Source organism: Parambassis ranga, chromosome 13, assembly GCF_900634625.1.
Source record: "Parambassis ranga chromosome 13, fParRan2.1, whole genome shotgun sequence".
Taxonomy (NCBI): Eukaryota; Metazoa; Chordata; class Actinopteri; family Ambassidae; genus Parambassis; species Parambassis ranga.
The window spans coordinates 2862554-2880020 of NC_041033.1; the positions used below are offsets into that span (position 1 = coordinate 2862554).

At 41.1% G+C, this 17467-nt stretch overlaps 1 protein-coding gene across 5 annotated transcripts in view; it reads right to left on the reverse strand.

Moving 5' to 3' along the window:
• Window positions 1-17467, reverse strand: part of usp2a (ubiquitin specific peptidase 2a) — a 35838-nt gene that overhangs the window by 2007 nt on the left and 16364 nt on the right. For 2 of the 5 annotated variants that reach the window (XM_028419079.1, XM_028419080.1), the window contains exons 4-13: window positions 5140-5190; window positions 4017-4140; window positions 3640-3751; window positions 3443-3553; window positions 2207-2271; window positions 2004-2107; window positions 1618-1698; window positions 1129-1207; window positions 661-765; window positions 453-573 (exon numbers count right to left, since the gene is read on the reverse strand). In XM_028419079.1, the coding sequence (XP_028274880.1) occupies window positions 453-573; window positions 661-765; window positions 1129-1207; window positions 1618-1698; window positions 2004-2107; window positions 2207-2271; window positions 3443-3553; window positions 3640-3751; window positions 4017-4140; window positions 5140-5190 (953 nt within the window). Of the gene's footprint in view, window positions 1-452; window positions 574-660; window positions 766-1128; window positions 1208-1617; window positions 1699-2003; window positions 2108-2206; window positions 2272-3442; window positions 3554-3639; window positions 3752-4016; window positions 4141-5139; window positions 5191-15449; window positions 15967-17467 lie in introns of those variants that run through there. The other 3 variants (XM_028419084.1, XM_028419082.1, XM_028419081.1) reach the window with 3 other exon arrangements.

A 17467-nucleotide genomic window follows, 5' to 3' on the forward strand; every position in this document is an offset into this window, starting at 1 on the left:
GTGTTACAGTGGGATCCAACAATAGAGAGCAACTGGGTAATGTGTGCAGCCTGTGATGTTGAGTCAGAGTGAGAGAGAGCGGGAGCAGAGTTATGAATGACTGCAGCGCAGCAGAATAAAAGCCCAGCGGGAGTGAATGGATGCTCACGAGGCAGCAGAGGAGGATTATCTGCACCTCCCACTCTTATTCTTCCTGCTAATACTCACTCTTATCTTTTTTTTTGCCAGAGGGAGCTCAGGTAACTGCTAATGTGGTCGCGGGGCTTATAATTGACTGTGTTATTATGGAGTGAAAGATTCATTACAAAGGACTCATCTGCTCTATGCAACTCACATGAAAGTAATAAATTCATTTTTCTAATTCTGATCAATTGTAATAATATTTCTATTTTAATTGTTAACTGAGCTCTATGCTGAATTATTATGATGAATGAACTCTCTAACAAACCCACCTGGAGTCATTAAACGTGTACCATTCTCCCGAGTTGGGATTGCGACAATAGGCTGTGTAGTGACCGCCCATAGTGGTGCCTGAGTGGTTGGACACTGCATACAGGTTGTACACTGCATTTACTGTAAGAGGACAGAAACAAGACATGTTAAGCTTCACAGTTTACTGAATACACAGCGTTGCACTTTATCACAGAGTTCAGTGCTTACTGCTGTTTTCAGAGGCAAACTCCCGCAGGTCGAGATCTTTCATGGGGAAGTTAACAAAGGTGGACAGTTTGCTGGTTCTTCGTGCCTCAGAGAAGCGTTTCAGGTCTGGGGGGGGGAGAGGAGTCAAGGAACAACACAATGCACTGAGCTGACAGTTACACAGCTGTGTGCAGTGGCCACACAGAACTGAGACACTCGTTTCCTTCACTCATTTGACAAATGAATTAGTCAATTAGCAGTTCTCACAAACATGACATCATGTGTGACTGTCAGTGCTCATTGCAGCTGCTTATACTCTGCAGGATTTTCTGACTGTGTGTCAGAGCTAGCTCTTTTTACTGTCACAGCAGCTAAATAGCAACCAGAACTATAGATGTTTGTGCAGTGTAAATTACAAACTGGCTCTCTTTCATCTCTGTCATTCTGTAAATGCCTAATTTAATATCACATATGCTGGAGAAAGGATACGAAGCACTAAGATCTTGGGGAACTTCTGTACTGTGAACTTCTTAGTGCATCTCCTCCTGGCTTTACACCTGTAGCAAGTCTGTGGAGAGGAGACAGAGGAGAGGTGAGATACAGTTACCATACTCAGTATTTACAAGGAGCATCTTTTCATTTAAGCCAATTATGAGGCATGGTTGGTTAAGAAATTGCAAAAACAGGAAGAATTATTAGCCATTCTGATGGTCCTTGAATGCACCCTGTGTGTCTTTAGCTTAGCTCAAAATCAATTTCCTGACAACCACTTGCATCAAGAATCTGTAAAAACACAACTGACATACTCACAAAATAAGTATTTAGCTAATTTGGAAGCGACTATATTGTAAAAACGTCACTGAAAAACTTTAAAAAAGCCATCACCATGAAGCCAATAGATCACTACTTTAGGCCAAATGACATGAGAGGAAACTGACATTAGCAAGGACAACCTCAGTCTGTGTAGAGGACACCTACCGGCTTTTCATCCCCGTCAAGGACATCTTCTTTGGTGAAGAGCCGCATGCAGTCCATCAAACTCACCTCACCATAGCCCTTCTGAGCACAAACATAGATGCATTTACATTAGCATGCACCCACACAACACACACACACACACACACACAGTACACACACACACAAAGCAAAGCACATATAGAGACAGGGAAGAAAGCAAAAAGCTCATGTTAAGAGCTGTGCTGCTACTGTAGCAGAGACAGTAAAGAACCCCCCTATACAAAGATGCCCTGGCACCACCGATTATGTTGACACGTGTGTCTCCTGACCTTCTGTTACATAAAGACGATCAGCATTCACCTGTGCCTGCTACATCTGTATGTGTGTGTGTGTGTGTGTTGTCTAACCTTGGCGATAGGTAGAGAGAGATCCCAGAAGGGGTCAAAGACAGTGGAGCAGAAACCACAGTGGCTGCAGGTTAGAGAGCTCTTCAGCTGTCCCACAAACAGGTCTGCAAGAAACATTCCATGCAATAATTCAGATTTTCAACAGATTCATCATTGTTTTCCTACAAATAAAACAAAATAAGACACTGGCACTTCCTACTCACCAACGATCTTACTGTCTTCTCTCTCCAGGTATTTACTCCACATCTTCTTCCCTTTCTCTTCATCTCTGAAAAGAGAGAGATCAAAGTGTTAAGTATATTATTGTTAGCAGTTTTTCCTGGGTAAAATAATACATTATTTAATAATAAAATGTACTATAAGTTTATAATCATGGATCCATATGTAGGCCACTAATTGTTAGGAAGTTGTAGGAAAAGCTGTTCTAGAGTAAAAAGGCTGCTAATGTAAGGGATAATGGACGTGGCCTACTTTACTCCAAACAGCTAGGTGGCAGAATACACAGTTCAGGCGATTAAAAAGTTTCCAAAAACACTTTGTTCCCTGAAATACATTTTCAAGCTGCAAATGAATCATTTTCTGCATTTGTTTTGGTAACATTTATACAGAATGAACCTGTTTTGAGGTTAATAGTGAAAGGTGCAGAGATTATCTCTGACCCCTAAACAAGCGATGCTTAGATAACTGATAATTATATCTAAGAAGAACTGGAGCATTAAGCTCATCTGGGCCCCAGAGAGGCAACAACTCAACACGCAAGCTGAAACGTGTGCAGCTTTGAATTAAAGCTTAATGATGAGGTCTCAATGATTCATGTTGTCTTGGCCTGGGTCTTGTTTAGATACTATATACCGAACATAAGCCATACAAGGAATCTGCAGGAACTGATGTTTTTCCATTACACTAATCTATGTATTTATTGTAAACTCTAATAAAATACACACGGTGCTAGCATAGTTCAGTCCTAGTATTTCTAGCTTTAAATTGTTCAAATCATCAAATCACATGTCTGTATTAAAAATTCACCCAGTTCACTCTTTGCATCAATATAATTCTACAAAAAAAAACATTCTACATCCTTTAAGGCAACTTCTAAGCCATATTTATCTGTCTTTGACCAGCACTAACGTGTGAAAAATTCACCAAATCTCTGGTTGATCTGCAGGCTTTCTACTGCTGAAGTACAAAGTAGAGGAAAAACCTAGTTTGTAGAGTCTTTAAAATGTGAAAAGCATGGGAAGCTTACATTTTTCTTTTCAAAAATATCTGATGCATATACTAATTTTGTTTATTTCAAATCCTTATAATTCCAAATGTGACTCAAAAACTGCTTGTGGTTCTAAAGGTCAAGAGATACAGCTTCTGCTGACTTGTTCAGAAAAGTGTCAGTGCAGGTACACACACACACACACAAGCTGTCCATCACTCCAATTACTTACGGCAGGTGGTCGAAGTCCTCCACAGTGCCTCTCGGCCTGACAGTGACCCTGTTCACCTCATTGTGCAGGCCGTCCAGGAGGAAACGCAGGAACTCCTGAGCGTCCTGTTGGCTGCAAAACACAGAAACAGTACGTTTATCTCTAACCTCTGTACTTGTGTTGTTGAGTTGTATTGTAAAGAGTGGAACAAAGCTTACTTGTATCCCACGAATCTGGGAGCATATCTCTGGATCTGCGTTTTGAATTCAGATGGGCTGACGGCCTCACTGCTGGACGACGTCCACATGGTCTGTATCAGCTTGGCAAATTCTACAAAAATGCAACAGCGCTCAAGTTACTCACATAAAACACACTTGTTACCATAGCAACATTGTGACGGAGACATGAAGGTGCAGCTGAGTATATTTACTGAGTACATAGACCTAGAAAGACATTCTCACTGCCTCTACAGACAACCAAATGACGTTTAAGACTTTTCCTAACATGTTTTAAGAGATGAGACCGAATACAGAGTTAAAGAGGAAGAGAAGTGTTTGTTTTGGACTCTAGGGGGCCTGTGTGACATGTCTCTCACCTTCCATGAGGGCTGTGTTGGTGCGGCTGTTGTTGTTAAGGTCTCTGCGGTGCGAGTTGTGCAGGCAGTAGTCTCGCAGGCTGTGTGTGTTGCTGAGACACTGCAGGATACTGTTCATGAAACACTGAGAGGAACGAAACAATACAAAAAGTTTCAAACTTTTTTCCCACGCAGTCACCAAAAGAAACTTTACACTAACTTTCCATAATGTATGTACTCATATACATCATGAAATGTAGGATCTGGACTCTAAAATCCTCCTTGTGCCTGCAGCTTTGCATAGCTGAATCTAGCAAAAAGCCTCATTGAATCTATGACCTGCAGCTAGTTAGCTTAGCATGAAAATAGAAGCAGGTAAAGACAGCCTAAATGTAAGAATAACACATTGTTTTTAGGAGGCTCTGTTTTGTGATTATTTCTTGGCTGAGTACAGCAACTTTCTGAAACCTTAGCCTGTTGCCTGGCAACCTAACAGGCAACTAATGTACTCATCCAACTTCATCTTAACACATTGTTTTTAACTTAAGTTTCCTTGGGCTTAAGGTTAAAACTACAGGTGTACGATTTGGTTTAGACACTGGGTTTAACTTGTACGTTAAATGTAATAATGTAGCAAAATGTAGGGGTTCCAGCACAGGAGTCTTGGCTAATGAAAGAGCAGATAAACTAAAAAGGGAACGGGTTGAAAACGATATTAAATTATCCAAATCAGAGGTGAAGCATAGCTGAGACAAAGTAATAGAACCCTGGGTTATAACTTGGTATAAAAAAGCACAGCACACATGGCTCTCTGTTTATATACTGCTCTCATCACATGTCCACGAAACACGTGTAGTTGGTAAGATCAAACCAGTCACAGAGGCAGAGAGCGAGTTTTCCCAGGTCCATAGTTCAGAGCTCTGTGATTAGATTACTGTTCACACACACACACAGCACACAGTGCCGTTTATTTTAGGAGGCGTCCTCCTGCCTGTTGCCTGGCAGACCACTACTCTTGTAGCAAGATATCAACAAATTGCTTTCAGTTTACCAGCAGCTGAATGTCAGAACAGCAACTGTTAATATTTTAGAAATAAGTTGATGATATTATGAGATTTTGTCTCAAACAGATTACAGTACTTACAGTGTTTCCTAAGTTCTTCAGTCCCACCAGGCCTTGGGCACTCTTTGAATTCTGAAAGACAAAAGACATAACATTTATATGTAAGTCCAAGTCTGTTAAGTCTAAAACAATCAGAAATCATTTTATCTTTAGTTTACATCGAGTTATGTTTTTAGTTCCTGATTTCTTAGATTTCCCAAAATGGCTCTGAAACCACAGTGTAGTTTGTTTAGCTGTGGGTATTGGACTTAGATTATACTATATATATCACCATAGACCCTTTCATAATACTGCTGATGTATTTTAGGCTAAAAAAGTACTTTAACAATAGCTCCCAGTAACCAGCAAAACCCCGACACGTGACTCAGACATGATCTCCGCTCTGTTGTTATAAGTGTGTGTTGTGTCCCTCTAGGAATGACGGACAGGACGCTGTTCCTGGTGAACATTATCTTTAGAGAGAGGAACTTGTTTTTGTTATCTCATAGTCAGTTCCTCTCTTGATAATCGTTCCCAAATGGCAGAGGTCTCATCAACAACAGATAACACAGAGCCGCTGTACCTTTAGGATTTTAATCTATACTGTAGCTTTTGCAAATTCTCAAAAAAAGGGACTTTTAGCTCTGTAAAACCCAACAGATGGCAAAGGATATAATCATGATCATTATAATAAAAATCTCAAAAGGCTACAAAATGCTTAGGAGAACTTATGTCATCACTTGCTGCTGTTAATTTTATTACATAAGTTGAGTAGTTATATAATTGAGTAGCAAAAGAAAGAACTCACAAAGAACACGGGGGTGGATAAGGAATGCACTGCTGCCCTCGACTGTGAGTGCAGAAGCAGCAGACGGTTATACTTTAGAACACACTAGCTATGTCAAATTCAATTTACCCTGCACATTCCATCAGCAAGAGCCATGTTAGTCTGATCACGTCTTTAGTTACTGTGCAATTACAAGTAATTGGATTCTTCTACCAATCATTTTGATGTGAAAAATATTACCCTACACAAGAAACTAAAGTGAGAGCAGAGCAAAACAACAACAAAAACAGAAAAACAAAACAAGCAAAGAAACTGCCTCTGTTTACTTGTATTTTCTAGTAATGGAGTAGCTCTGCACGGCAGGCAGCCTAATACAAGTCACCTGATCTCTCTTGCAGTTGAAATCTATCTTACCCTTGTGCTTCCTGTTTCCCTCACCTGTGGTGAAGTTAATACACTAACTGTGAACCACCTGTGAAAATAGGCCAAATCCAAGGTGAGGTGGGCAACTCAGTCTACATGGTCACTTAACCGTTTACTGAAATCAAGCTTTGGAAGATGACAGGAAGGAAGTTTTGCATGAAAAAGTTGCAACTTGGAAATAATTCTCAATAAACACCTCAGAAGAAATGCAGCTTCAACACACCCCCCCCAGCTGAGAAGGCTGCACAGATAAAGCTGCATACATGAGTGACCACAGTTGGCATAATTAAAGAGCTTGCTGGCCCATGCAAGCATTTCTCTGTGATGACCATTCATAGTCTCAGAGGGTGTTATGTGAGTGCACTTAACCTGTTTGGCATGAATAATCAGACTAACAGGGTTAGACTGGTGTCTGGCTTGACATCATTTCTGGCATGTTTTCCATGGTTGTACGAATGGTTCTTCATTGATTTAAGACACACAGCACACACAGCAGCCTTTTCACTTTCTGTAATGATTTTCTTTTTGCTGATTAGTTAATAAAAGAAAGCAGACCGAGTTTACATTTAGCCTGCTGGAGTCATAGTTTTTTCTTCACTTCATTATTCTTATTCAGCGTTTTAAAGCTACATTATTATTTTTCTTGGCCCACAAGCAGCAAAAACACAAACATAACGCTGGTATTTATTGCTAAAATTATTAAGGCGACTGTATTAGCTAAGAGTTCCTTCAGGAGAGCTACTAGCAAACTTAATATTTATATTGTGTTTTAACACATGAGGGATTCTCACCAGTGACAGCTTGCTGATGCTGGGAACAGCACAGGGGCTAAATGGAAACACTCAATCCGCAGCAAGCAAAAGTAAAATTTGCTAAAAAGCTTTTAGCCCTAAGTGGAGCTGGAGAGTGCAGCTATAATCTTCGTGTTCGTCATAATGAGCAGTCACCACACTGCACATCTGATTCACTATTAATAGGAAAATACAGATTATTTCCACACAGAGGAGATCTGTTTGCATTGCATGCTAAATGCGGCAACAGGAATGAAAGTGAACGTTCCTGTCCTGAGCTCTGCTGCTGGCCTTCTGGAGGTTCACATGATAGTTTCATCAGTAACGTGCGCCTGCAGCTTGTGCCGTTATTAGTCCTGGTACGGGGAGAGCATTTTACTATTATATAAATAATCTCCGCCATCTGTCTCTTATTCAGAATAATGCAGAGTCAATACAGCATGCAAGGGGAGAAAAATCTCAGTTTAATTAACTACGGCTTATCTAAATCCTCCTTTCTGTAAATTCTCCTGCAGAGAATGGGGCACTTTATTCGGCAGGGTCATATAGCATGAACATGCACACTTCCTGTCGTATGTCCAACATGGGCTCAGTGATGACACTAGTGTGCCAGGATGCAGGACAAATCCTCTTTGCTCACCTCAGTTTTTATTTCATAACACACAGAGGGCCCCCCCCCCCCTTCGCCACTACTGGAATGTGTACGTCTGACTTTGCTGCACTCTGCTGAGTAATGCCACAGCTGGCCCCAAAAAGAGCAGCTTTGCTTTTAATAATGACCGTTTGTCGTTTCGCAATTGGCTGATCCTTTTGGGCAGCGTGGTGTACGTCACAGCCATGAAACAAATGCTCTGTCTCCGTAGCAACGCTATTCTTACTTTTTCTGCGGGATGGAAAGCTAGAGGACACTGTGACATCACAGTGACAGAGCTGAGTGTGGTGGGAGTGTGTGTGACTCAGTGTGTGTGTGTGTCAACTGTCAGTGAAAGACTTGGAGACGGTGTGACATTTACACTAGGAATATTTTTAGACAAGGTGAAAACAGAGAATACTTTGTTTGAATGTAGTCATGTAATTGTTCATTTTACAAATCTTCTCTGTCTTTTTTATTAACATTAAACACACTGGAGTGCCACAGACCTTTTCTGCAGGCTGCATTTAGAGCATCATGGGACAATAAAGCCATCTGCTAAAAGCCACACTAATGCCGTTATTTTTGGTGTGTTAGCAGCTCTCCTTCAGTCAGCGAGAAGCAGCTTTTACTGCAACTTTCACCAACTGTGGAGGAAAATCCCAAATCACACTGGAGGGATTTGTCCAGACCCTCCTTTATACATAATGATCATTCTAACATACAAGTGGAGGGTCGGGTGTTGATGACATTGAAAGAAAATTACATAAAACATAAAAATGCAGTGACTCACTGCCTTACATAGTAATTTACTGCACAGAGTAACTGACTGCATTCATTTGACAGACACTGTGTAATATGCAATCATAATCCCAGTCATGAAGTCTTCTTTTCTAAAGCAGTGTGTCAGACAGGATTCCTAAATGTATGTGTGTGATGATTCAGAAGTGAGTGACTCCTGTAATGACAGCTAATTCTCTTATGCTAATTCTGCTGTGATTCTTCTCCATAAGCAGTTTAAACCAGCACAGAGCGTGAATGTGGGATTACACTTCTGTGCCAACAGGTTGTATCATACCAGTAATTTAAGTAACAACTGTGCTAAATGTCCAGTTAGGAGTTCAACTTATGATCATCATAATGATTACAAGCTTAAAACCACAGGGCTGAACACAATAGTCATACATTTCAGGTTTTATATATTTCTCCTTTGCTGTTGTCAAAGTGTCCCCAGTCTCAACATGTCATGTTTTTTCACATTAGGAGTCTATCAGTCTAAACATACTAAATTGATTGAGGCAAGAGATAAACGTGAAGCAGGTTGTGAGTTTACATTCAGCTGACAGTATGAGATTAAGTAAAATATCCTGACATATTTTGACATTTGTCAAAATTATGAGTTTTCTCGAGGCCTCTAAAGACTATATTACATCTTCCAAAGTGGGTTTCCTACACTTATGCTGCAACACAAACAAACTTGAACTCCTGACAGCGGAACCTCTATAATGTTATTTTAACTTAACACAGTACGTCCTGTCACACTTAATGTTTATCAGCCAGTGCGTAGAGCTCATGACTGCAGAATCACATGTTCCTGGGATACATTCCCACCATTTCTCTTGCCTGTTTACATTAAATACTTTCCCACTGACTAAACTCACATGTTATGCTAAACCGTCATTCCATCATTGCAAAAATGATGTTTTTTACTCAACAGTAATGTGGTCTAATAATTCATTCAGTTGTTCTGTCGGCAGTAAAGCTGAGGTTTCATCAATCAAAGACTGCTTGAAGAGGGAGAATAAAGCAAACTGAGGAGATGAGATAACTGAAACCAATGGTCATGGGAGGCAACATACGTCCACTTTTCATACTTCCATGTGAGCAGACCAATACATACTGTACACAAAAGAAGCAGCCCAAGGGGATAACTTTGTATAAATGCTCTATTCATAAATGTCAGAGCCAGCTCAGGCAGGGAGCTACTTTTGAAACCTTACTCCTCTGCGGCTAAAAAACATCAGGAGCAGGAAGGCTGCATTAAAAAGCATTCCACAGCTCCTGGAAATAAGAGACAGAGAAAATGTCCCTTTGGCTTGTAGCCAGCTTGTTGGGAGTTAAAAATCTGTCCATCCACTCTGCTCAATTTATTCAAAGAAGTGGGACTGCTGGCTTGACGGATGGCAAGCGGTGTTAGAGCAGTGGAAATGGGTCAAAGCAAGGTGAGGAAGCTGGAAAGAGTGAATAATCCCTGAATCTGGCTCCACTGTCCAGGGTGACTTTATAAGACAACAGCAAACGATTGAAGCCTGCATCTGCACTCCTCTGACAAATGGACATACAACAGGATGAACTCTGTCCCACAGCAGGGAGATTAAACTCCTGCACGCGTTCTACGTTTCAAACATAATCAGAGGAATCCAGTGTAACAGATGCCTGACGTGCTTTCATTTAGTAGCAGACATCAGCTGATACTGATCAGAGGGTGATAACAAAAAGGACAGGCTCAACTGACGAAAGCATTTTAAGGATACTCTACATTCTTGACATATTGAATGGATGGTTAAAGATCATGTCAGTGAGATCACACACTAGGGAGGGAATGGAGATGGTACACTACCAAATACAGATGTAAACAATGCAAACTTTAACTGCTTATTTACAAGAAAACCTTACATTTTCACCAGAAAGATTTTAACATTAGACAGATGGTCACATTAGATCAACCTTCTGTAGACTTGTTGCTGTGGCAGCTCTTTGGTAATGTAAACCATGTGAAGACTGGAGATGGTGTGAGAATATAACAGGCACAGAGCACGGGTGACATCGCCTAATGAAATCCCAGAGGGGTGTTTATTCCAGACTGCATAAGAGGGTACAGGAGCATTTTGATGATCTCTGCATCACCTATAATTTTCAGTACCTAATCAAATAAATAAATTGAGTCAAACTGTCATGTGTGATCACCCACAGGCCATCAAGAAAATACAAAATAATAAATAAATAAATATCATAAGCATATCTAACCATAAAACACTCCTACCAATTGATTTATAATATTACGATGACTTCAGAGAATAAACAATGTATTGAAAACTTTATGTATGATATCACACTGCATTGTCTCATTGCCTGAATCCATACAACGATGTTGAGTCCTAAAAAAGTTTAAATATCACAAAGACCATGATACTAAAACAAACCATGAACCTGCAATGACACCAAAACAACCATGCATATTAATGGGCAGCAACAATACTAAATCAGGATCGGTATGTATGACTAATATCTAATGAGCTGTTTGAGCACTGCAGTTATATCATTCCTCTGCCACCAAAGCAATAATAAGTGCCACTTTCCCTCCCTCTCTATCTCTCGGGGCTGTAAAACTAAACCTCACACCACCAGCAGCAGGATGCCTGGGTCCACCTGGCAGTGCATAATGCCAACCACTGATTGGCTGGCAAAGAAGCGTGAGAGAGCAGCAGAACAGTCTGTTCTGACCTGTCTCCTTGTTTGGCAGGCCATCATAAACAATCTCTCTCTCTCACTGTGTTTGTACCGTTGAGTTTTTTTATTTCAATGGGTGCAGAAGAACACTCATTGATGGCATTTGATGGGGAGAAATAGACACAATCTATTTTTTTCTTTGTTCTGGAAAGCACACGGAGGGATGAAGTCAGTCATCAGAGCTGGCTGAGTCAGAGTCCGTGTCTCTCTCACACACAGTTACATGCAAACAAGTAAACAGTGAGATCTTCTTACTGAGAAGAGTAGCTGTCTTTCTGAGGAATCAATTATAGCCTCTGATCCTATACACTGGCCTCTTAGTTTTTAGAATTTAAGAACTTTACACAGCGCAGCAAAGGTTACACTGAGCAATGAAATTTATACTTTGCGAGTAACCTTCGCTTGAGTACACAAATAAAAAGAAATTAACTTACTTTAAGCATAGAAAGAATAAATAAAATTAAAGCTGCAAGCAGCATTGCGGGCCCTCGCGCACCTTGCGATCCGCGGGGTCAGCGCAGTCTTCTCTCCTATGCTCTTGTCTCCTATACTCTCCTGTCCTATGCTCTCTTTTCGTCTCATTTGCAGAGCTGTACAACAAACACATGTTTACAACCAAACTTTCCTACTACCAGTAGGTGGCGCTATGACCGTATCATCCTATTAGCATATATATCTGTTCAGACTCGGGTCCATAGCAGTACTGTAAGATTTTGTCCACATGGCATGAAGTATATGGGTAGTACTGCATAAAACACAGCGAGTTCCTTTGTAATGGCGAATGGTCAACTTTGAGGCCACTCCCCCACCACACAGTAAGACTTTTGTAAGAGTTTTGGAATGCGTCTATTCCCTGTGGTGTCCTGAGTGGACACAGTGAGTTTTAGCTCAATTGCATGAAGTATGTGAGGCGTGAAAAGTTCTGAAGCAGGGTCACAAATAGGCAAAAAATGGCCACAAAAGTCAAAATGGTGGACTTCCTGTTGGGTTTGGAGGGGGGGTCCAAGAGACTTTTTTGTGCGTCTTGGGGTGATACACATGTGTGCTAATTCTCATGATCCTGTGTCAAACTGGCCAGCGGGGCTACGCATTAGGGCAATAAATACAGTGAGTTCCTTTGTAATGGCGAATGGTCAACTTTGAGGCCACGCCCCCGCCACACCGTCAGACTTTTGTAAGAGTTTTTGAATGCGTCTATTCCCTATGGTGTCCTGAGTGGACACAGTGAGTTTTAGCTCATTTGGATGAAGTATGCGAGGCGTGAAAAGTTTTGTAGGAGGGTCACAAATCGCCAAAAATTAACAGAAATTTCAAAATTGCGGACTTCCTGTTGGGTTTGGAGGGGGGGTCCAAGAGACTTTTTTGTGCATCTTGGGGTGATACACATGTGTACCAATTTTCATGACCCTACTCAAAACAGGCCAGGGGGGCAGGCAGAAAAACCTATGAAAACACAACATTTTGTGTAGCCAGTAGGTGGCGCTCTGTCAAAGCCTCAATATTGTTGTATAGATGTGTTTAGGGTCAGACTCTGATCATACATGTGACATTTCGTACAGATCGGACAGAAAACGAAGAAGTTATAGAGACTTTCTGTGTCCTCAGAAATGGTCAAACTTTGAGGCCACGCCCCGGCCACACCGTCAGACTTTTGTAAGAGTTTTGGAATGCGTCTATTCCCTATGGTGTCCTGAGTGGACACGGCGAATTTCAGCTCAATCCGTTGAAGTATGCGAGGCGTGAAAAGTTTGGCAGCAGGGTCACACATCGCCAAAAATGGCCACAAACCTTCAAATGGCGGACTTCCTGTTGGGTTTGGAGGGGGGGTCCAAGAGACTTTTTTGTGCGTCTTGAGGTGATACATATGTGTGCCAATTTTCATAATCCTGTGTCAAACCGGCCAGAGGGGCTACGCGTTGGGGGCGCTATAGAGCCATTTTTATATGTGCATTTCAAAAGTCAGCAAATTTCAAAATTTTTCGGGCGAATGAATTTTTCTACCAAGTTTGGTGAGTTTTTGGGCATGTTAAGGCCTCCAAAAATGCGATCTCGGAGGGGGAAAAAAAAAAAAAAAAAAAAAAAAAAAAAAAAAAAAAAAAAAAAATAATAATCCTAAGGGTTTCAATAGGGCTCTTGCACCATTCGGTGCTCGGGCCCTAATAAGCAAATGCTATGTACAGAGAGTAAAGTGTTATCAGTGTTTAAGGTGTAAAAACAGACACACACTGCCTTCACTCGTTGACGGTAGCACACCAAAATCCAACATTGTTAAGATAACAGTGTGTGACCATAAAGCAATGAACTGGCTACTTATGTAACAGCCCCGTTCAGCTTCACACATCTCGATTGGTATGCATCCCTCTACCAGGAGAAACATTCACCCTCAGTGTACACAAAGTTAAGTACTAGCTGACAGTCCTGGGTTTACATTAGACTGAAGCCTGGCCCTCTGGTCCAGCCTGTGTGTAATAACAATACTATGCTGGAGGTTCACACTATAGGCCTTGACAAGTGGGCTGAAAGCAACCAGATATGGATGTGAACAAAGTATATATACCATATACTATATCTTGTGCAACCAGAGATTCAAAAGCCAGCCTCACAAACACTGAAGAAAGCAACATATTTTCAGAGAGCAGAGAACAGGGGGACAAGATTATGTCATTTTATAAATATGAGATTAATTTTCTGTTGAAATAAACTATGGAAGAGGACCAGCAGAATGCTGCAGCAGACAGCGGCCTTTGACCTTACAGCTGGCAGCGTTGGTGTGCAGTGAGCCAGCTGTGCACAAACGTGCACATGATCACAGATAACCAGACACATATCGTTGCGTATACAAGCGTGCATCACATTTAATATATATATTTGGTATCAGTTTTACAATGGTAAAAGATAAGTATACGTTTGTATGAGATGACACTGAAGCTGGGGCCTGTTTCCATGGTCATGGTGCATTCAGGGGTAGAACAGATGACAAGTGAAGGAAAAGCACAGGACAGGAGTAGCAGGTGGACGGTGACAACAAAAACAGACAAGCGTGCCAAGCTGCCTGGCATGGCCAGTACTAAAGTGTATTCTAATATGATTTCTCATTATATAACTGAAGCTGCAGCTACAGCCTGGGAACATACACACATACACAGCAGAAAGGCTGACAAACTCTCGTTTTCTCACTTTAAACACAGCTAAAAATGTGAAAATGTATTCTTTATCTAACATGAATAAAGAATATGATGATACCCCTAGCAGAGGATATTGAAATCAAGTGTTTCTCATTGTCAATTGCAGTATCAGTCTGAATAAGCCATTTAGTTAAAATTAGAGAAAAATTCATATATGGAGTGAATATTATTTTTTGTGGCTGCAGTCCACCTTTTCTGTATGTTCTATATGCAGTCCATCAAATGTATTGTTTTATTATATAGGGACAAAAGTTAAACACAAGAAAAAAAAATAATGCAAAGCAATGCTTTAACTAAAGGGGGGGGGGGGGGGAACAGAATAATTCAAATTAAATCAACCATGGCTGTTTATCCCCTGTCTTAATGGTGCAGCCATGGTTTCAGTGGTTTTCTGTACATTATGTCCTGAGCCCTACATATCTATATGGAAACACCCAGGGGCAACATGTGCACCCTGGATATTACAGAGCATGCAGAGAAAGCCCTGTCAGAATGGTTGCCTCAGTGTTTATGTCCATTACAGGCCTACAGAGGGATACATAAGAGCAGTATAGTAAGAGCAGCTGTAGTGCATGAGGGGGATTAAACGCTGGTTATATAACCAGTGACCTGCCAGCGCAGGCCCACTGATCCTGGTACAGCGGCTTAAGAGAGCGGCTTACCTCTGCCAATGACTCACTGCAGAGACTTCATCTTTTATTTTTTATATATGACAACCCTCAGACGACTATCCTGAGAAACACTATTAACAATTGTCCAATTATTTATACAAATTACATCACTACATTTTACTGTAGTGCAGCTCTTTAAAGTGCATTTTATTGTTACTGTACGTTTAACACCCACCACTAGTGTCTTTCCATGTAACTGCTGCTTATATTACATGTCGACTTTTCACAAAAGTCTTAATTGAAACCATTTTACAGTATCAGTGGAGTAATCTCCGTAAATTGCGTGATTTCTGAACGGACCTCGGTGTGTGATGCGCTCTTCGAAGAAGATCCGCCTCTCTCTGCCTCTCTTACCTTGGCTTGGTTTATGAGAAGCCCCACGAAAGTTGACACCAGCACCGAACCAGACATGCTGCCTTTTCTCCGCATCTCCTGCTTCAGGAACGGAAAAGCGGCGGCAGGCGGCTCCTCGGGTACCGTCACCGTGTAGGACTGTCGCATGCTCGGCATGCTGGAGGACTGGAGTCGACTACTGGACCGAGTTAATCAGACGAAACCCGAGGTGTTCCAGGCGCTCCTAGTCTTTGGTGGGTCTATATTTCTGTCGTAGATCCAGGCAGATGTCTCACACGCGTTCTGATAGGCTCTCCGTGTGTCTGCTGTCATTCATTCATTCATATAACGGCACCAGCATCACAAGTCACGCCGAATAGAAGACCTGTAGCTTTCTCTTTAAATCGCTTCACTTGCAGCGTACAAGCCCTATAGAATCTGACCCAAAGAAGCTTCTGACTGCTGGATCGGTCTCTGCAGGTATGAGCCGGTCTATTCAATGGAGCAGGTCTGAAAGCGGCAATAAATGCATATTGTGCTTCTACTCCGTTTTACAGAACTGGAGGCCCGCCCCCTTTGGCTCGGGTAAAAGTCAGCCTACAACAAACGTCAGCGACCGCCTCCAGCCGCGCTGCCTACGTCAGAGTCCATCCTGCTGTAACTATCTGAAGGACTAATGCTGTGTCCAAGGAGACTGCTCATCCCCGCAATGATTATGAGAGAAAAATCAACATGCATACATTTGATACGATGTAAAAGCATGAGAAGAACAACATGAACCTAGGTCTGTAAAAGACACAGTGCAATGTCAATGTAATGATAATGATCCATTCTGAGCCAGTGGCTCTAAAATTAGGATCTGCAGCTTTAAAGGTTCCGGTGATTCACCAATAGCACACAAAGATAGGGTTCAGAAGTCAGTGTTAGTCATAATGAAGAATACTGATTGATACGGACTTTACTGTGTTGGCTTACACTGAGACATCTTTAGGAAAATATATACCATCAATAGACTTATTAATGGTAAGAATAGCTAATGCCTCAGTTTCAGTCCACCCAACACTGGAATGCATGAGGAAAGTAAGAATTGATGTGGACAATTCTAATGTTAATCATGGTAAACAGGTGTACGGTATATATTTGTAGATTATTTGCAGGCAGCAGGAAAATAAATACAAACCACTTTTGAGATATAATGACAAACCTGCCAGGATTTTTTCCACGTCTATTTTCAAATACTAACACAAGTTAGCTGATCCTGTTGTCATAAAGTAAGTTTGAAAAAGATATATCTTGATCTTGAGATAATTAACATGTACAAATTAGGGTAACTTATCAATATGTTATTACATCTGTTTTTAGTCAATGAGTAATATGTTTTGACATTCGGATGATCCAAAATAGAACTGTTGAGGGAATATTAAGAGTAGCATGTTCTGCTGGTGGTTACACAAGTCTGTTGACAAGTCTTGTGTCTTGATAACAGATGGCGTAAGACTTGAAATTTTAGCAATTTTTTAAGAGAAGTTAAAAATTACAAGAAGTAAATTAATTAACAAGAACATGCTTTACCTAACAGGCAGTAAAATTGATCATAAAAATACAGACAAATATCTGAAAAATGTGCCAGCCCTGCTGCCTGCTGTCTGTCTATCAGTCTGTAGAAGAGGACACATTCTGCAAAATGCACTTTTTGTGATGAAAAATCCAGAAAATAAGAGTGAAGACAGTTCTATCATTTCTTTTTCCTGATCAAAAGTAGTGTCTGGACGAGCCCTTCATATTTGCTGCAACCTGTAACATCAAAATGAAACAGGAACATCCCTGGTTGGGTAACAGATTTGCCCAAAGGTTGCCCAAAGGGACTGAGTGTGTTACTGTGTTTTTGTGCCTTCTTTTTTTGACTCAAGTCGATTACATCTGTGCTTCTCTGCCGTGTCTATGCAGTCACCTGAATGTACTGCAGTCACTGCACAGAATAGTCACAGAGAGTAAGGGATGCAGGAAACAGGCACAGACACTGAAATAAGGAGCAGCAC